Here is a 21,075-nt window from a genome sequence, read left to right as displayed (position 1 = left end):
CGGATGTCAGTCCCTTCCCGAGCTGTGTGTCGGCCTGAGGCCGCCTGACTGTCAGGCCTGTGCCGGGGCCCACATTCAGCAGAGCCCCGTCGGGATGGTGGTCAGGAGAAGGCTGGGGGGTAGAGTGGGTCAAATACATTCCCCAGAGGATCTGGGTTCGTTTGTCCTTGCAGAAGCTTCTGGGGAAAGTGCTGGCCCAGTCTGACTGGTGGGGAAAGCTCAGGTCCACAGGGACACAGGGGCCAAGGTGCCCGGGCCATGGCAGCCCCGTTTTGCTGACCTCACGAAGCCCGTGTTCTGCTTCTCCTCAGGAAATTAACTTTCTGGAAGGTGTTGAATTCTCTTTCTTGAGGGGCTGTGCTTTCTTTGGACCCTGTGGGTCCCTGCTCTGGGTTAAGATAATATTTTGAACAATGTGTGAAAACCATTTGGCTGACGGTTCTCCTCCAGAGCCACCACGGCCTTATGTCTAACCCTGCTGCTGGCAAAGCCCTTGGCCCCCGTCTCCCAGGATTCTTGGGTTGGGGACGCCAGTGTGGAGAAAATCTGGCTTGGAAAATTGGACAGTGACTTCCCTGGGTGCCGGCAGATGTTTTCTGTGCTCGGTGACCTCATCAACTATGAAGACAGATGTGTCTGTGTGTTTCTCTAGAAGGGGAGGCCAGTGCCCCCCAAGGCCTTGGAGTCCTGAGGGTCACCATAGTCAGGCCACCTCTGGCCACCTTCTGTTGTGGGGGACGGGAAGGAAGTGGCATGCCGGACTCCTGGGGCAAACACCCGGCCAGCTCCAGCTGTGATGAGAATGAAGGACTTGAGTCCGAGGTTGGCATGGTCCACTGTGCGGATCCAGAATCCAGGTGAAGCCTGGAGGGCTTCAGGAGGCTGGGGCCTGGCCCAGAGCCCTGCCTTCGGTTACTGAAGCACCACGGGACAGGACTGAAAAGTCATGTTTCCAAATGATGAATCCTGCCTTCTCAGACTTCTCCCCTGTCCCCCTGTAGCCGGCCTGTCCATCTGGGCCTACTGCCTGGGGAAGGACACAGAGCTCTGAGAGAAAGTCCCCGTCATGGGCTGAACTATGTTTTACCCAGATTCATATGTTGAAGCCCCATCCCACAGTACCTCAGAATGTCACTGTATTTAGAGATAGGATCTTTAAAGAAGTAACAGAAATAAAATGAAGTAATGGGAGGGACCCTAATCCAATATGGCCGGTGTTCTTATAATAAAAAGAGATGAGGACGCAGATACACACAGAGGGACAATCACGTGAGGCCACAGGAACAAGACGCCCATCTATGACACAAGGACAGAGGCCTCCGGAGAACCCAGCCCTGCCAACACCTTGATCTCAGATTCAAGCTTCCAGAACTGTGAGGAAACACATTTCTGTGGTTTAAAGCCTAGGGTATTTTGTCATGGCGGCCCAAGCAGACCAATACAGTCCCCATAAGGATCCGAACAGCGTGAGGTGAAAGCATTGTCCAGAAACAAGAACTCAGGGCCTCAGGCAGGGCTGGACGGAGAACACCTTCTCGAAGCCTGGAGACCAACGTGGGGGGCGGGGGGTAGGCTGAGGAGACACAGCCCTTTGGATCTTTGCTCTGACAGATGCCTCATCGCATCCCTCACCATGGAGCGCACCCAGCAACTTCCAACGCCCCCATCTCCTTCCTGAGGCCTTTCTCTGGCAGAGCCCACGCTGACAGATGTGGGGAAGCTGGTGGGTTAACAGCCCTGAGAGCGGCCATCAGCCGATGACTGGCAGAAACAGGAACATAAACGCCTCAGCTCACCCCTCCTTGGCACCATGACCGAGTCCCAGACAGACAAGCCCCTCTTAAGACTCCTTCCCCTCCGTGACTTACTTCTTTCTCCCTTGACCATGTTTTGGCCACTGTCCAAATAAACTGCTGTCCTTGAACTCTAGGCTCAGGGTCGGCTCCCGGGGTTGGCCCCTCTGGCCCCAGTTCTGTGCATGGGAAGGAGACTCAGAACCCCAGCTACCTCCCAACACAGAGATTTCAAAACTGCCCCAGCTCCACACCCACAAAGACGCGGTGTTCAAAAACCACGCTCCACATGTTGAATCCATCCCCTTTGCTCATCCAAGAGTCCCAGCTTTGGAGGTGAAATGCATGGCTTTCCTGAGGGGGATATCCAAAGAACGTTCCAATCCTGGAGCCAAGGGGTGAGCTCTGGAGGACTAATTCCCACCCCTATTTGTGGTAAGAGCCTCTGCTATTTCTGTCGAAGGTGCTCTAGTTTATGTCAGGAAAAGCTGGGGAAGGGAGTCTGAGGCAGACATGGGGCTCATGGCGGATCCCCAGGCCACGCCCCATCTCCCCTCAGCTGGGCTGGGATATGCTCTCTACCTCCTGTCCCCGTGGCGGTGTCTCCACCGTCGCGAAGGTCACTGCACTGTAGCAATCATTGTCAGTGTTGCTATTTTTAATTTTCTTTGATTTACCAATTCTAGCCCATTTGGAGAAAATTAAAAAAAAAAAAAAAAACCACCGTACTCTCTCTGGTTTCTAAATGCTTCTGTCTTTTCCTTGCGTCTCCTGGAAGCCTGTGAATGCGTTCCCTCTCAGGGCTCCCTTGTCGACATATCTAGAAATACCAAATCCCAAGTGAGATAAACTGCAGAGAACCTCTCAAATAAATAAAGTCCCTTCATAAGCCGGGTGAGCTTTGGAAGATTGGGGTTCCTGATGCAGCCAAGACGGGCCCATGTCTCCACGTCTAAGAGCCACCTTGTGGCGGAAACCGCTCAAGGCTTGAGAGCCAAACAAGCCTGAACCTCAGTCCTGTCTGACTCAGCTGCTGTCCGGCCACAGGCCTCCACTCCTGGGGTTCACCTGCTCTGCTGGGCAATGGGCACAAGGGCCGCCCAGCTCCCCTCACTGACGAAAGGTCAGAATGGATACATGAAAAGCATCCAGACCGTGTCGGGGTCACAAGAGCCTCATGCTGATCATCACTGTGGCTTTTATTACATTTCCAAAGCACAAATTATATTTATTTCCCCGGGGGGAAAAAATCCCTGCTCCCCTCTATGAGCCAGGCAGCACAAGAGATAAAAAATGAGATGTAAGGGACACCTGGGTGGCTCAGTCCGTTAAGCGTCTGCCTTCGGCTCAGGTCATGATCCCAGGTTGTGGGATCGAGCCCCACGTCAGGCTCCTTGCTCAGTGGGAAGCGTGCTTCTCCGTCTGCCTGTGCTCCCCTTGCTGTGCATTCTCTCTCTCTGACAAATAAATAAAATCTTCAAAATAAAAAAGAAATGAGATTTAAAATGAAGACTTTCAATTCCCTACGTTTTCATTCTCCGTGCTTAGAGGCCTAAGGTCCGCCAGTGCAGCCCCACTACGAGGAGCAACTCTTCCTGCAGGTAATTTGGGGGATATCAGGGCTTGCTGGGGTCCTGACGAGCTCCTGCCTCCATGGAAGGGGGCTGGGGACCTGTGGGGTGGGGGCTTTTAGAGCAGCTGCCTGCCTTCTCCATCTGCAGTGGTGGCAGCTGGGAATGTCCCTCCCAGGGGCTCCCCCAGGTGGTGTGGAGATGAGGACCCTCACGCCTGTCCTCCCTTCTAGATTGTTCCGTGGTGATGCTGCTGCTCCAACACCCTCAAGGCAGATGCCTCTTCATCTCCCGACCACTCTCGTGACTCTAGAGCACATACTCTCAGCTTACGCTCTGCTGGGCAAGTCTCCCCAGTAACTCATTCTGTAATCGACACTCCCTACCCCTATACGAGCCCTGTAGGAGGGAGGCCAACCTACAGATCCTGTCCAAATGGTCAGCAGTTCTTCCTGACCAAACTGCTTTCAAGAATGACAGGGATGTTTGTATCACAATTCAGTTATTGAAACGCAAGAAATACAAAGGCGGCTCACAACTCCAAGTCTGAGAGGTGCATGGCGACCTCTCCTTGCTGTTGTGAATCAAAAGGGAGCAGGAAGAAGCTGTGTGAGTCTGCCTAGCGATACCCTAGTGACTGCCGTGCCCACTGGGATGAGAGACGACTGGGCAGGCAGATGATGTGGCCAGAGCGAGCAGTCCTTGAACCTGCCGTCCACCCTCAGCCCGACACCAGTCACGTGTCCTCGAATGCCTCCTCGTCAACACAAAGCAAAGCGAGAATGGGGGCAGGAGAAGATCCGGCTCCTCCAACCTTCTGCACCCCCTTGCCAAGCACCCCTGAGCCGGCCACTGGCACGGAAGGCTGGACCTTCCGTCCATCTGCAGAGATGAGGTATTCTGATCGATGACAATTCTTTACTGCCTCAAGTTGGATTCCGGAAGGAAAGTGTCACTTCTTTAAACGTTTCAGTGACTTGAGGCCCACCCCATGCCGTGCAGATGCTCACCTAACTGTCTGCACTGGCGAATCGAGTACTGATTATTCCCTCTTTCCATGCTGACTTCTCCCATTCTGGGAACCTGGGGTCTCCCCTGAGCTTGCCAACCAGGTGGTGGACAGCGGTCAGAGGCCGCCTGATGCCTCTCACTGTGTGACCCCAGACAAGTGGCAGAACCTCTCTGAACCTCAGCTCCTCCTCAGCAGTACAAGAAAGCTATGAACAGGAGACGCTCCGTCACCGGGCTGGCAACATATTTAACCACTTAAACCAGTGCCCGACAGTAGTAAGGACTCTGTGTGTGCTGGTTCTTTGGCTGGTTGCCCTCACTTGCAGCCGGTGTCCAGATGTCATAGAGACATTCAGGTTCTAAATTCACCACCTCCACTCCAGCAGCTTCCGCACCATCCCACCCCCGCCACATTACTGGAAGGTGAGCTTGGACGGCTGAGAACGGACCAGTAGCTGTGCTTAATCGAGGGGTGGATGGAGTGCGCAGGACGTTTAAAATTCACGTATGCACAGCAGATGACCGTGGTACCCGACAAAGGCCTCCACGCTCCGCCCAAACCTCGGCGAGCCCCGCCCACAGCGAGCCCCGCCCACAGCGAGCCCCGCCCACAGACCAGGGGTGGACCTAGTGAGCGGTACTCACGGAGGTGGTGCGCGTAGCGGAGGTGGAAGACGTCACAGCCGTGCACGTGGTGGTAGAGGGTCTTCTCGATCAGGTCCTGCGGCTCATATCCGGTCAGCTCGGTCACCCTGGGGGTAGGGGACAGTGGCTCCGTGGGTTACTCTGCTCTGCAGATCGCCTTTCATTTAAACTAATACTGGTTTGGCCAACGAATCAAGTGCTAAAAGGCTCAGAGGAGGGGGGCTGATGTTGGTTTTGGAAACCCAGAATGATCTTTTTTACAAGAAGACAGTCTTTGAACTCTAGCCCGGTGCAGGATGTAGCACTGTTTGTGAGGGGGAATGTTCTTCTGAAACCACCGGCTGGAAGAACATTTGATGGCTTAACATGTTTCCCTTTTTCAGGGTGAAGCTTCTCTGGGGGCGCTTACACGTGAACTTTGATGCTTTACTGGGAGAAAGACCCACTTTCCTGGGGCTTTTGGGTGACAGTCCAATGGGAACCTTTGTTTTTTTATTATGGTAAAATATGCATAGTGGAAAACCTTTGCCATTTTAACCATTTTTAAGTGTACATTTAGTGCAGTAACTACATCCTACAATATTGTGGGACCAGCTCCCTTTCCATCTCCAGAACTCCCCACTGCACCCCGCCACCCAGGTAACCTTCACTCTCCCTCTGTCTCAATGAATCTGTCTATTCTAGATATCTTACAAGTGGGGCACCTGGGTGGCTCAGTTGGTTAAGCGGCTGCCTTTGGCTCAGGTCGTGATCCTGGGGTCCTGGGATTGAGTCCCCCACATTGGGCTCCTTGCTCAGCGGGAAGCCTGCTTCTCCCTCTGCCTCTGCCTGCCACTCCCCCTGCTTGTGTGATCACTCTCTCTTTGACAAATAAATAAGTAAAAATTAAGAAAGTAAGAATCGCAGAGGGGTGAAATGATTTGGCATGTGTCCTTTTGTGTCTGGCTTCTTTCACCAGGCATCATGTTTTCAGGGTGTGCCCATGCTGTGGCATGTGATAGATGTGGTTCGTTTTCATGGTTGGGTAACGTTCTATCGCATGTAGGTATCACATTAGGTCTGTTCACCCACTGACGGCCACCTGGGAGGTTTCCACATCTGGGCTACGGAGTGTGTGAGCCCTGATGTCTCACCGGATGCTGTGGTCTCAGGATGCTCTCGTTGGGCGGTGGCTTATTCAGACTAGCTGGAGCCAATGACCCCTCCTATGAGTGGAGCATGATCGTGCAGCCCCCAGAAAACAGTAGAACAGCCCCTACAAATAGCATGACTGCAAGGTAAACCTCCAGTCTGCTGACGAAAGGGCAGCATGTCCCCGGGTTTTCCTGCCATTATCACGTCTCTGTTCTCATCAAGCCCCAGGAATGCGGATTCTCTTCAAGAGGCCCCACATCAGCCCTTTGAAGAAAAGCAGCTCTCCCTGTCCAAGCCCACATCATCACTGGCCTTCGGATCACTCCGTGTGGAGGTGAAAAGGGCAGGCGGCAACGGTGTTGTTCCTCAGGCCCTGGGCAACTGAGCTGGGAGCTGTGCCCTCGGAGGAGGTGGCCCAAACGTCTTGGTGACAGATATTCAAGAACAGATGAAAGAGGAGAACAAGAAGGACTCTAAGGGAAGGGAGGCGGTTCTGGGGGGCAGAGGTGGGGCCTGAGGCCGGGCCGGGACTGGGGGTCCTGCTGATTTCTGTCTGAAATGTTGACTAGAAATGAATCGGGGAAACTTGACCTCACTTTCATTTTGTAACCTGCTCCCCTTTCTGTTGAGTTCTGTGCGGGCTTCGGGTTGTAAATCTCTGGGAGCCTCATATTTCCCTGGAATTACTCACTATTTGGTGTACACATTTCCATGGTGTTCCTCCAGGGTGGGAAGGAGATGGGGCTGGAGGTAGGTGGGAAAGGGAACTTGCCACAGCCTTTCGGGGCTCGGGGGACGTGTCTTAGGGCCACCTAGAACTTCAGGCCCCACCAGAGTCGAACTGTGTGGCAGGAAAACTGAGAGCTGGCGTCTCCCCAGCAAGAAAACCAGGCATCTCTACGGTGTGGGGATGAAAGAGGCTTCCCAGACCCTTTGGAAGCAAAGTTACAGAACAACGGCCCCGAATGTGTAAATGAATCAGAAACACATGTATTAAGTTTCTCATCAAAGTGCACGCTGGTTTTAAAAATTAAAGGGAAAGAAAAGGGTCTGGCAGCATGCCCTTCTGGTTTTTTCCAAACCTCCAGTGTCTGAAGACCTGTCAGAGGGATTTGCCAAACCCCAAACATGGCTGGGTTCACCCATCCTTAGCAAAAGCACCATCTACAGTTTCAAAGTGAAATACCACAAAACCCCTATGAACCAAATTTCAGGTTACGCTGAGTTCAGTTGTGTCTGGGATTCCACTGGGTGGGGGGCCCAGTGGCCACCCCCCAGGCCCCTGTGACTCTAGGGCTGCTGGGCTTCAAGCCAAGCCCACACAGTGGCCCCTGGGGAGCTGACATCTCCCATCACGCCCGGCCATTCTGCTGACCTCTGGGTCCTAGGCCAGCCCCTCTGTCCCCCAGCCCAGAGACCTGTCAGAGACCAAGCTACAACGGACCAGAGACCAGAGTTGGGGCGAAGAATTCTCCAGCTCATCTCTGACTCTCTTAGCATCTCTAAGATGACTGGAGTTCAGAAACTTTGCTAGAAGCTTCCTGGTTCTTAGTTGGGAGAACGGTGGGGACTTCTGCAGAGACAGGATGTCTTCTGCAAGTTCACAGTCTTTCTTTCCTACTCACCTGAGGGGTCTGGCCCTCACCCTGAAGTGGAAGGATGTTGGCATTCGAGAAAGCCCAGGCCTGAGGCTCCCTCCCCCAGCAGTCTGGCCTGTCAGCTCACGTAGTACACCCTCTTCCGCAAAGCCCTCCGTTTGTCCTTCTTGTTTCAAAGCTGCATGCACTGAACCATTTGAGAAGACCTGAAATCTCTTCTCTGGGGAGACCTGCCTCTCTCATCTTCTAGAGAATTCACTGAGCCTCAGAGGCTTTTCCTGGAACCCTCAAAGGAAATCTAGGAGCCAGACATAACAAGGGAGAACCTCCCCCAAGTGTCTAAAATAATGAACTCGGAGAACTGGAACTCTTTTCAGTTCACTTTTAAAAGTGGCTCCTGAATCCAGAAAGAACCCCTTCTCACCACTGCCTGCTGGCACTTCCGCCGCACCCCAGGCAGCCCACCCGGGGCCCCTCCAGGCGGGTGCCTGTCTTCCCTGCAGGAAGCAGCATTTGTCAGCCTCTGCCTGCCCAAAGGGGCTGGCCTCCTTCCCCCAAAGCGTCATGCGTACTCTGCTTGGAGCTCCTGGGAGCGCAAAGGCCAAGCCCGCTTTTGTCACCTTACCTTTGCAGGGTTCTGAGGTTCTGAGGTGTGCTGACGACGAACTAAGCTAACTGGTGTCTTCTCTTCCCACCCCTAACTAGATATGTGTGTTTTTCTCCCATAACTGGTTAAAATGATCAATTTTGTGGCATGTATATTTTACCACAGTAAAAAGATGGGGGAAAAAATCTACAGATCTTAACAACAACAAAATATAGATATAAATTTACATATAGATGTATCTGTCTCCTCCATCCGAGAAAGCTTAGCCACACACACCAAAAAGCAGAAATGCGGTTTCTGAACGTCGAGTCCTCCCTGCACAGCTGAGGACTCCAGGGTGACTGCGAGGCGGCAGTGAGACTCACCTTGCAGGCCCATCAGGCTTTTTACTTTCACAAATGCTTCCTGTCTGGGTTCAGATTTCACTTTCCCTAAACAGCCTGTGGGTAGCCCCGTGGGCAGGGCAGGGCTGACTTGTTTCACAGATGAGACAAAACAAAGAGGCAACCCACGGAATGGGAGAAGATATTTGCAAATGGCAGTACAGACAAAAGGTTGATATCCAGGATCTACAAAGAACTCCTCAAACTCAACACACGCAAAACAGATAATCATATCAAAAAATGGGCAGAAGATATGAACAGACACTTCTCCAATGAAGACATACAAATGGCTATCAGACACATGAAAAAATGCTCATCATCACTAGCCATCAGGAAGATTCAGATGAGAAAAGGGAAGCCAGAGAAGCCCCACAGGCCTGAGGCTTCCAGGAGGGTGAAGCCCGCGGGCTGCTGCCGTGGGCCCGGCGAACACGAATCAGTGCTTCTGCCTCGTTCACTCTCCCTTCTCTCTCGGAGAGCAGACCCTCGGACTGGCAGGCATCCTCAAGTAAGAAGGGCAAGGACGGTTGAGAGAGCTGGGTCTGGAGCTACTGCATTTTGACCCTCCCCGCCCGACGGGGGTGCCCTCCCAGGCCAGGGCCGGACGGGGGCCCCCACTGAGGTCGTGGCCACAGCTTTCCCCAGGGAAGGCCGCCTGCCTGCTCGAAGCCTCAGTGCTGGTGGCCGCCACAGCTCGAATGGCCTCCCAACAGCCTGCATGGGCAGCCCCCTGCCCCATCACCCACACTACTACGTTCTTTTGATTGTAAGGTCCTACCTACTTGATGGAGATACAAGACAATCCCGACCTCGTGGGCCTTCCAAAACTAGTGTCCACAACACGTGTTTCCAGTTCCTATTCCAGTGAGATGATGAAGGGAGAAGTAAATAAGATAAAATAATATAAAACCTAGTACCTGCAGAAGCGGCTGTGCCCTGAGGCCTACGGCTGATAGCAGGTCTTTCGACTCATGACCTGGTTCCACTAAATCGCTTTCTAACTCACGTTCTTGAGAGAGAGAGAGCATGAGCAGGGGGAGCAGCAAAGAGGGAGAAGCAGGCTCCCCACTGAGCGGGCAGCCCAATGCGGGGCTCGATCCCCGGACCCGGGGATCATGACCTGAGCCAGAGGCAGACGCTCAACTGACCAAGCCACCCAGGTGCCTCTCTCACTTGCATTCTTAGTATGACTTATTCCACATTACATTTTGGCTTAACAGGCTAGCTCTCGGGGCAGTTTCCACCGTCCGGGTCTTCCGGAACTCTGCAGGAACAGCAGGTGCCAAACTCACCTGGAATCCAGGAAGATCAGCTTCAGGTCGAGGCTGGCCCTGAACATGAACATGTTACTGTGCAGCTTGATCTCTGTGACGGCGCTGGGCGGCAGCGACTGGCCCACAGCCACCAGCCCCACGATCTGGTAGCACGAGTCGTACAGGGACATGTCCAGCATATACTGCCTGATCTTCAAGTAGCCGCTGCAGTGGATGACCTGGGGAAAGCAGAGGGCAGGGTCAGACGCCGGCAGCCCGGGGGTCAGACTGACACCCACTTCTTCTGGCGTGGGGCCTGCCTGCCTTCTCGAGCGTGCTGGACGGTGCCCAGCCCAGCCTCTACGGAGTGGTCGGGACAACGTGCTTCTTTCTCAGGAAACCATCGTGATAGAATGTAAGGGTTGTCTCACCCAATTGACTCTGCTCAAGTAACTCCACAAGGTAAGACTCCAATCGCAATGGATTTATCCATAATTAACTCATCACCAAGTCACCATCAGAGGCACAACGAAAGCACCACGGGAAGCGGACCGTTGGCTCCATGATTCTCATCGCCTCCTGGTGCGACTGGATTTGACAACATGTTAACTTGACGCATCACTTGACAAGCTACACCATTCCATCATAAATCAAGAATTCTTTCAGTAGAATTAAGAGTCTTCCTTTGACGTATTTTTATTTTGTTTTGTTTGTTTGTAACTCAAGATTCTACCCCCTTGTAAAGACCACTAAGCCAGAATGGCTCTCTGGAAACCTCTGATTGTTATAGCCAAAAACCATGAGGGAGAGAACTTAGAGGGTTCCAACTGGCCAACAGAAACATTGGTGCAACCTCCAGACTCACTGTTGGCAGCATTTATGTAAGTTAGAGTCAGTAAAATCTTGAAAGGATCCCAATCACCATGACAGCAGCAATGAGCAGCTAAAATCTTAAATTCTCTTTTCTAAAATGTTCCTCCGGGACTCCTGGATGCATTCACTCTTTAGAGCCCCAACAGATCTTAAAATCCGTCCAGCCTATTGTCCCATCTTACTGATGAGGAAACTAAGGACAAGGTAGGTGATCTGTTTTGCTTAAGTTTAGACAGTTAGAAAGCGGCAGACATAACTCAAGACCCAAGTCTGTCGGGTAGGGGACAGCGCCGGGGGTTCTCCACCCCTGGTAGAAATAGGCTTCGAGTCTGGGTCAGCAAATAAGAAATGTGTCCCCAAACTATAAAACAGAGCAAGGTAAAGTCAAAGGAAAGAGCTCAGTGTGGGGTTCAAAGCGGGGGGGGGGGGGCGCTGAGGAGAAGCTGAAGGGGAGGCAGCCCCTGCTGTGGTGGGGAGGGGGGGCATTCCAGAAAGAGAGGAAAAAGGTGGGAGAAACAGTCACTTCAGGCTCCAGAGAGGACTCAGAAGCTCGGAAGGTGATGCTCAGCCCTGATGTCCCCCAACCTGCCCGTCCACCTGGGAGTGGCTGACTCTGGTACGGACGGAGGCACCACGCCACCCCTGGGCTCGTAAGGGGACCGACTCCTGGGTTCTGGAGCGAGCCAGAGCAGGGGGTCATGTCTGGCGGAGACATTGGAATATCCTCGTGGGACACCAGCTCTCGTACCTGCTGCAGGAGCCGGGGCGAGCAGCCTCCCTAGAAAGTTCTACCTGAGTGAACTTGAACTCTGCCAGGGCGAGATGTCTGGGTCCCGGTGCGTGCTGTGCAGATGCTCTTATGCGGGAAGCAACCCTTAAAGCCATGAAGACCCACCGCCGCCTCCCACTTCTCTCCTGCCGTGCCAGGCCCCTCGTACCTTGTATCCGCTGCATGTCAGGCCCGCGTTTCTTTTTGCCAACACACACTTCATCCGCAGGAAGAAGGACCTCTCTATCTCATACTCTGAAAGCAGGAGTGGCGTTAGATGGGCCAACTGTCCAGTGATGCTTGCCCCGATTTTGTCCCCACGACCTCAGTCAACCCTCAGGACCAGACCAGGCAGCCAGAGGCCCCATCCCAGAACGCCCAGCCCCTGACCCAGGGACTTCTGCCTGTGGCCAGGCCCCGGGTGGGGTGGGGAGACCGGCCCGTCCTGGTGTGGCTTCCACGCGCTCCAAAGGGAGCGTGGAAACGTGGCCATGGCGGGAACTCAGGAGACACCAGCCCGGGGCCGACGGTGAGGACTCTAAGTGCAGTGGGCTCAGCCCCGCTCGCACGTCTGTGGTCCCCTCCAGGCAGGTGCAGAGAGGCCTGGTGCCAAATGAACCGCCTTGGCCAGCCCTGGGGTAGGCATCTGAGTTGGTCAGGAAGGACCAGAGGCATCTGAGTTCCCTCGGGGATGGGGATGCTGGGTCAGGGCTCACAGGCAGAGCCCTCTCTCCTGCAGAGGGAGGCAGCCACAGGGCGCCTCCTGCCAGCTGTGCCCATGGGCACTGATCCTGCCCGAGACTGCCGGGGAATGGGGAAGAGAACCCAACAGACCACTCGCTTGGCCAGATCAAAGCTTTTGCCTTCATCTACAGCCCCAGCCCGACCACCCCTCCTGTCTTGACTGCTCTGACCCTCCACATTCAGTCTCTCCCTGGCTGGCCCAAAGACCTCACCCACACATCTCTGGCCTCACTCTTGCAAATGCAAGTGAGTTCCCTAAGGAAGCACCCTACGCTTCGGGGAGCAGATGTCCGTTCTCCGCAATGATGTGTCCACGTCCCTGGGTAAGGGTGAGGTCAGTCCACTCCTAATAAACAGCTACTTGGTGGCAGTTAATAAATTAATTTTTAAAGAAAAGTTACCATTAGGAGTGGAGGCAGTGCCCCCTGGCCCTCCCCAGGGGGAGCAGGGGAATGGCCGTGAGAGTCGTCATCCCCCCGCCCCACCCCACCCCCCTGTTGGAGGGGTGGCCACATTTATCCACAATTCCTCTGCAGCGGGCCAGGGTCTGCAAGGCATAAAGGCTTCCCGGAACAGGCGTGCCTGTCTGCACCATTTCCAGCTATGCACTGAGGTGTGGACACTCAGGGCTAAATACCTTCACCCAGTAATGAAACATCCAGTATGGAAAAAGCCAACAGCACAACAACCAGGAAGCAGCGGGGGGGGGGGGGGGGGGGGGGAGCTCGGCGGCAGAAAACCAGCTCTGTGGACAAGAAGCCGAGGACTAGTCCCAGTGTCCGTGAACCTCAGACCCTGCGTACTCCGGTGGCATTCCCACCTCTCCTGGAAAACTTCTCTTGTGTGGTTGCTACACCTCAGACATAAACCCCACGGGGACTGGGATTGGAAGGGTCTTATGGAATTCCCAAGACTCGTTTGCTGTCATTATATACACACCTAATTTATAGCTATGACATGGAAGGCTGACATGAAACCAGAGCTCGTGGGAGAAAGTCCATTCCTGTGTGCTAACACACTGTGGAACTTTCTAGAACAATAACAACAGAAAGTTTTAAGGAGTTCTCTAAGACTCCTGTGGCCTTTTCCAGCGTTAAACAACCCCTCCGTGAAGGAATGAGACTCAGGTGCTCTATTCCCGGCCAGCCTTCATTTTGCTAGGAATTACTTCTTCCGAGCTCATCTGTGTGCACTGAGGTGGCCAGACTGTTTGCAAGGACTTAAGAGTTACAGACTATAGCGGGGTGCCTGGGTGGCTCAGTTGCTTAAATGTCTGCCTTCCGCTCAGGTCATGGTCCCAGGGTCCAGGGATCGAGCCCCAGGATTGAGCCCCACATCAGGCTCCCCGCTCAGTGGGGCATCTACTCATCCCTGTCCCTCTGCACCCCACCCCCCAGCTCATGCTCACGCTCTCTTTTTCTCTCTTAAATAAAGAAATAAATAAAATCTTAAAATAGATATCAATGAATATTTATATTTATATAAATTATATAAATATAAATAATAAAATCAAATAAATAAATCTTTTAAAAAGAGAGAGAGAGAGAGAGTTACGGACCATAGCTACGAGGAAGCCCCCACCTCATTTCAGAAACCAGCACAGCAACCTCCCTCCTTGGTAAGGAAGAGACGCCAGGGACTACGTCTGGGGCTGAGAACACGGGAGCCACAGAGCTGTACCTGCAGTGATTTTCAAGCCGAGTGCGCTTCTGCAGTCCCTCCTTCTAGCCTTAGAACAGCCCCTCCCAGGAGGAGGCCATTGTCACCTGTGGGCCACCCCATTCTACCACGCTTGAGGTCTCTGCATTTGCATTCTTTCCTGTGGGGGAATTTTGGCCAAGTTGGGATGCCATAGTCCACAGCAGACAAGAGACCCACCGAGCCACATGCTGGTTGGCGTCATTGGCTTGTCAGAGAGAGGGAGTTACAGGGCCAGCACCCCAGAACAAGGTCGTTTTCCTAGCATGCACGGCAACTGTAACTTAGGGAGTCATCTGTGTAACGATGTGCTCCACATCCTCCCCCAAAGAATCACACATTATGTCCTTACACGCACTTATGGCAGTAGGACCCCAATCCATCCGTGTTCAGTAATGGGACCGTCAGGTGGGGGATTGGGCCCCCTCATGGTGTCAGGCCAGGGAAGTGGACCTGCCTCCATCTGGACCGGAGGTTCTTAACTGATTCGTGCCATGGCACAAAAGTTACTCTGGTTAGGTTCCTAACCAGAATAACTTTTTTTTTTTTTTTAAGATTTTTTAATTTAGGGGCACCTGGGTGGCTCAGTCAGTTAAGCCTCTGCCTTTGACGCAGGTCATGATCTGACGATCCTGGGATCGAGCCCCACATCGGACTCTCTGCTCAGTGGGGAACCTGCTTCTCCCTCTCCCTCTGCCTGATTCTCTGCCTGCTTGTGATCTCTCGCTCTGTGTCAAATAAATAAAACCTTTTAAAAAAAAGATTTTTTAGGGACATCTGGGTGGTTCAGTGGATTAAAGCCTCTGCCTTCGGGGCAGGTCATGATCTGAGGGTCCTGGGATCAAGCCCTGCATTGGGCTCTCTGCTGAGCAGGGAGCCTGCTTCCCTTCCTCTCTCTCTGCCTGCCTCTGCTTAATTGTGATCTTTGTCTGTCAAATAAATAAAATCTTTTTTAAAAAAAGATTTTTAAATTTATTTATTTGACAGAGGGAGAGAGAGAGGGTGAGAGGGAACACAAGCAGGGGGAGTAGGAGAGGGAGAAGCAGGCTTCCCCCAGATGCTGGGCTCGATCCCAGGACCCTGGGATCATGACCTGAGCCGAAGGCAGAGGCTTAACAGACTGAACCGCCCAGGCGCCCCCAGAATGTTTTTAAGTGCAGAAGATAAAAGTATAGGAGATCACAAATGGAACCAACTGTATTAAAACAGTTACCAAAGTATTTTTGGTAATAAAACAAGTGGTGATTTTGTTATAAATGTGCTGCTTTATTCACACATGAAATAACAACAGCCAGCAGCCGGCCTCGCAACTCCTGGAGTTCTGAAGTAGCGATGAGCGTAGGTGATAAGTTTAAACACGTGGGAGAACTACAAAGTGAAATGAAAAATGTGTGTGACTCGTTGTTGGCGAAGCCACCGGCGGAGTGAGAGGGAGACGGCGTACTGCTCGTAACCCACAAGCAAGGGAATGCTACATTCCAACCAGACAGAATGAAGATGTAGTTCCCCCCGCGCCGTTTCACGGACCCCTGAGTCCTACCAGGGACCCTCTGGTCAGGAGACCCAGGGACAGACGTGCGTTCCCGGAATTCTGAACCAAGAGCACATCTTGATCGCTTCGCTTTACCTCCCACTGGTGCCCGTCCTGGTCTCTGGCACGAGGCACGGGATCAATAGTGTTGCTTCAAAGGACAGAGACATGAAAGCAAATCCCCCACGCTGCGTGTGTGCTGGAGAGGCCCAGCTGGGCAGCCCCAGTCACCCTTCCCCCTGGCAGATCGGGAAGCAAACCCTCGCGTCACGCTGAAGTTCTTGGTTTGGTTTTCATTCTGGTTTCTTTGCACCTGGAGGAAATACCTTGGAGCAGGTGATGGTGGAGGGGTTGGTGGGCTGCGAGGACGGCTGTCATCTCGTCGTGGTCGGAAGGATGGATGTATTCATAGATGCTGTTGCCGGTGAGCTCCACCTGCCACAGAGGGAAGGGAGGGGTCAGAGCTCCGACCTCTGCTCGCAGCCCACACCCTCTCCACATGCAGAAACGTGGGTCTTGTGTCGAGCTGCGCTCTGAACCACCCACCACATGGGGACGGTCCTGAGCAGGAGGAACTGGGATGGGAAGGAGGGAAAGGTGTGTCCTGGAGGTGGGTGACCCCCCACGGGTCACCAGGCAGTGTCCTTTACACAAGAGGCAGCTTACGACACGACAGACCGGAGCCAGGGCCCGGGTGGAGCCAGAGGGGCCTAGCCAGCCGGGACACCAGCTGCCGAGTGCAGACTGTGGTCCCTGCGCGAGCCGTGTCCTCTCTGAGACTGAGCAGGTACGACCTGCCTCCGACAAGGTCCCTTTCTCTGTCAGCTCTGAGCTGCGCCCCTCGGGCACTGCCAGGCCTCTTTCACGTTGCCAGAAACGTGTCCCAGCCCTCTGACTCTGGGATGACTGGTCACCCAGTGGCTCCCGTCCACGGGTGCGGCGGGGCGGCTGTGTGACCTGTGGGGACTTTGGGCCTGCTCCAGACAGCCAAGTGACACGGTGGTTATTTCCGGGGGGTGTGACCCCAGGCCTTGGACACCACCTACTTCCAGGTACACACCCTGCAGAGGACACGACGACAGGCCTCGAGCCCACGTGCGTGCGGGACAGGACCCTGCTTTGCAGGGATGGGGTTCTCTAGGACAACAACACCAGCACGACGACCTTTCCACAGAGATTTCTGATGATTCAGTGCCAAAGTCTGGGAACTTTCCTACTGTTCTCCGGAACATAAGTGCCACGGCAGGGGACGTTAGAGAGTCTCAAAGACCTGGACGCCCTCACCCATCCTCCCAAGATGGGCGGTGCCAGAGATTGTTCTAGAGACTATGACCATCAGAAGGGCCTTCTGAGCAGTGGTGGGCAGGCCCTGTCTTAGAGATGCAAGGCCGCAGACAAGAAGAGTGAGGCAGCGGGAGCCCAGGGCAGGGATCTCTCTTCCACCACAGCCTGAAGGATCCCCACGGCCCAGGGGGATGGCAACTGAGAGGGCGAGAAACTGCCCTTGGTGGTGGGGGGGGGGGGTGCAGGGAGCTGTGGGCAGGTCCCGACGGGCAGGTCCCACTCTGTCTTTCTCAGCTCTGCCCCACGGGGAGAGGGCATGCTAAAAGAGCAAAGGCAGTCTTGTCCCCAAGCACCCCCTTGTTATTTTTAAGTGCGTCGTGCCATGTGTTTTGTTGGGAGGCTCCCTGGTCTCCGTCAGAGTGGAGACGACACGATCTCCTGTCAGGGGGCAGCTCTGACCCAGCTACCTCACGCAGCAGGACAACCGCAGCCCGGCCACGTGAGGCCCAGCTTCTCCTGGGAGCCACTGTTCCAAATTAGCACCAAGGCCACCAGCTCCCTCCCTGGGACTGAGCGGCCACGGAGAGGTGACGGAATTTACCCCAGTCCTCTGAGCCAGGTCTTGCCATTTGTTACGACACAGGAGTTACCATTTTATTCAGAACAAATTATGTTTCTGGCCTGCTAAGTAATCTTGTCCCTGAAACGGCTTTGGCAGTTCTGTTTTCTGCATTATTCATGGGATGTCTCTTGCCAATGTCATGCCTACAGAGGAAGGGAGAGAATCATGTGATACAAAGAGCTTCCCTACCTCCCCACTTGACCCTAAAGGGGATTTGCCAATGACCAAAGTTATTACATGAGTTCATCAAACACAGTAAGGATTAAGAACTACACAGTCGTCTTTCAAATCATTTCATCCTTTAAAAATTTCGATAAACCAGCAAGTGCTAAGTCACCCCTTCGGGACAGGACCATGTCCTCTTTTCCTGAAGTCAGGGACAGAAATTCCTTGTGAAACTCTGTCATGTGGAGCGCGACAGAGGCTAATCAATAAGGGAGTTTTTTTAAAAAAAAATTGATTCACAATTTCAATGGCTTATTTTTTTTAAATGAAAAAATAACGAAAGAGAATTTTTTGTGTGTGGGCCTATCATTTCTCCCTTACCCACGTTTTTAGGGGAAAAAAAATGAGCATTCTGGTTTGCTCCAAGTTCTTCATCAGAAAAAAGTACCCCATGTCTCTTCAGAGAAAGTACATTTATGTACTCGCAGGAACATTTGCAACTGTCCTTACAAGGATTCGATTCGCGTTTTAATCCCAAAGTAGCTTCATCTGTCCTCAAAGACCCCGTTCTCGCCACATGCATTGGGACAATGAGGACAGAGAAGACAGAGAAGGTCCATGATTTAAGAGGTTTGATTTTCTGAATCCTTGCTTCAATTATAAACTCCAAGCCTGCCCAGGAAGTACAACGGTCTTCACATAACTGGAAATGTTTTTGAAGAACAAATTTTGGAATGACAAAACAGAGCTGACCTTGACTCAAAATTATGGTTGACATGGTGTTTCCTGTATTTACATATCTATTCCTGCTTTTGAATGGTTGGAAGAAATGTGACTACCTCACCAAAAAAAAAAAAAAAATTATGGTTGTCGCTATAAAACTCCCCAGGTCTCATACATCAACCTGATTAAAACGGAACCTCAATGTGATAGTTTAGTATTTGTAAGACCCTGCTAACTACAAAATGAATTGCTTTCCGACTAAGAACGTTATTATGTTTTGCTGAATAGCTTTCCTTCCTGCCAAGAAAACTACATACGATAAATACTGCACTAAACGGATATATTCTGGGTCGGAAGGGGAAAGTCACCCCTGGAAACACACATTACTCTGCTTTGGGTGTTTTGCTGACTACGGTAAATTAAGCATTAAAAAAAAAAGATGGTTTGGGGGCGCCTGGGTGGCTCAGTGGGTTAAGCCGCTGCCTTCGGCTTAGGTCATGATCTCAGGGTCCTGGGATCGAGCCCCGCGTCGGGCTCTCTGCTCAACAGGGGGCCTGCTTCCCTCTCTCTCTCTCTCTGCCTGCCTCTCTGCCTGCTTGTGATCTCTTTCTGTCAAGTAAATAAATAAAATCTTTAAAAAAAAAAAAAAAGATGGTTTGGATTTCAGAGTTCAAGTTATGTCAACAAACATAAAACGCTGTCCTTTCTCTTTATTTCAAAAGTGAAAGGATTAGGTCTTATGGCCTCAAACAATACCATGGCTATTTTTACGGCTGCGGTTCCGGCCACAATCTCCAATATTATATTTTCCTTTACAGGTCTCATAAATGGCCATTTCACACATATCTACAGTTATTTGAAAATTTACATTAGTCACCTAGATGCTATGTAACGTACATGACTCTGGTGAAGAAATTTCAACACAGAGATGCTTCCAAGAGTCTACAGAAATACACAGCGGGTATACAGGGCATTTTTTTCCTTCTTCTAATATAAGTCAGTTAATTACATCAACCAAAAACCATGGAACTAACCACCTAGTAAAATTGCGTGGGTAGAGTGCTTCCCCAACTCTACCTCTTCCAAACAGATCTAAATCTGGCTACATGAATTATTACGTATCCTTGTGCGCACATAGACCAGGGGGAATTTTCAAGCCTGTAGTCTGACTTTCCCCACACTCGGACTGGGAGCTGAGGACACAACTTGCATTTTGTGGTTCTCTCTCTCACGCTTTGGTCCTGAAGTCTGACAGCGAGGATCACCATGATTACTCATTTAAAAGCAAAAATAATAAACACTGCCAGATTTGTTACTCCCACACTTGTTTTTAAAAAGTTCAATAAAACAGGCGCCTGGCTGGCTCAGTGGGTTAAAAAGCCTCTGCCTTCAGCTCAGGTCGTGGTCCCAGGGTCCTGGGATCGAGCCCCTCATCGGGCTCTCTGCTCCGTAGGGAGCCTGTTTCCCCTCTCCCCATCTCTCTGCCTGCCTCTCTGCCTACTTGTGATCTGTCAAATAAATAAATAAAATCTTAAAAAAAGAAAGTTCAATAAAAGGCCTTGAGAATTAGGACGGACTTATCACACATAAAGAATGATTTTTATACTCTCAAATAGATGATTCAGGTAGTTATTTAGGTAGTGCAGATTAAAAAAAAATCGCTTTGTTGTGAATATCACACAGCTGTGACAAACCCAAGAGCTTAGTTTCCCCAGGAGCTGCTAACGTAGAGTTTAACCCTGAATTCATGGGAAAGATATTGTTACTTAATGAGATAATGTCACTAAGAGTAATTGAAAGTTCTTGGAACACAGACGGACACTATGTAAATATAAGTATTAGTATTATCGTTCTCCATCAGAAAATCTCTTTAAAGTTTTACTGGGCCTACTGGATAGAATTTTCTTAACACTTTCATCTCTGAGGGTTTAAAAAAAATCCTTAAGCCTATTTTAATAAAGTTTTCATGTTTGACATATTTGTCTGACTTCTTACTACTAATAAAAATAATTTAAAAGGTATGAAAATTTTTTTAAGGGGAGAAGTTCTGGACATCCTATTTAATACTTCATTTTACTATTTAAGTAAAGAAGACAGAAAAAAATACACACCGTGATTCAGCCTAGATTTCCTTCTGCAGAGTTAATCGTGAGCAGGAGGCAGCTTGGAAGGAAAGGTTTGCTGTTGCTTATTTAAACAGTTCAGCGTGGAACACTCCCCAGACACAAACGAGGGCTCGTGTCTGCATTAAAGTGTTTTTGTAGCTGGAGACTGATAGTGAGACAGTCCTGCCAAGAGACTGAGTGGGGGCGGGGGGGAATCAGTCGCTGTACACAGTCAGTTTGGTTTATCTTTTTTTAAACTGACACTTCTCCCAGCCGGCAACATACAGACAAAAGGCATCTCTACGACATTCTTGAAAAACGATGGGAGTGTAGAACTCCCTCCTCTTTCAAAACGAGGACACCAGGTATTATTGCTGCATTATGACCAAAAGGAAATGTAATTTTAATTGGGATTCTCCTTAGATTTCCCTTTGTAGAATTCACTCAGGAACAGGAGGCAGACTTGTCACCTCTACAATATTTTGTTCATTCTTAATTATTGTGCTCACAAATGGTCAATTTCATTTCCCACATAAAAAGAGGAAAATGACAGAGAGTTGTAGGAT

The 21,075-nt window shown here is 51.5% G+C and overlaps 1 protein-coding gene across 1 annotated transcript in view; it reads right to left on the bottom strand.

Moving 5' to 3' along the window:
- The window catches only part of SIM2 (SIM bHLH transcription factor 2), a 51,550-nt gene that overhangs the window by 15,777 nt on the left and 14,698 nt on the right, over window positions 1-21,075 (bottom strand). Inside the window, exons 4-7 of the mRNA XM_046001518.1 lie at window positions 15,937-16,045; window positions 11,807-11,892; window positions 10,035-10,234; window positions 5,021-5,127 (exon numbers count right to left, since the gene is read on the bottom strand). Of these exons, the coding sequence (XP_045857474.1) occupies window positions 5,021-5,127; window positions 10,035-10,234; window positions 11,807-11,892; window positions 15,937-16,045 (502 nt within the window). The remainder of the gene's footprint in view (window positions 1-5,020; window positions 5,128-10,034; window positions 10,235-11,806; window positions 11,893-15,936; window positions 16,046-21,075) is intronic.

The sequence above is a fragment of the Meles meles genome, chromosome 4, assembly GCF_922984935.1.
Source record: "Meles meles chromosome 4, mMelMel3.1 paternal haplotype, whole genome shotgun sequence".
In the NCBI taxonomy this organism is placed as follows: Eukaryota; Metazoa; Chordata; class Mammalia; order Carnivora; family Mustelidae; genus Meles; species Meles meles.
Note: the sequence above shows the minus strand (reverse complement) of the source record. Positions and strands in the feature narration are given on the sequence as shown.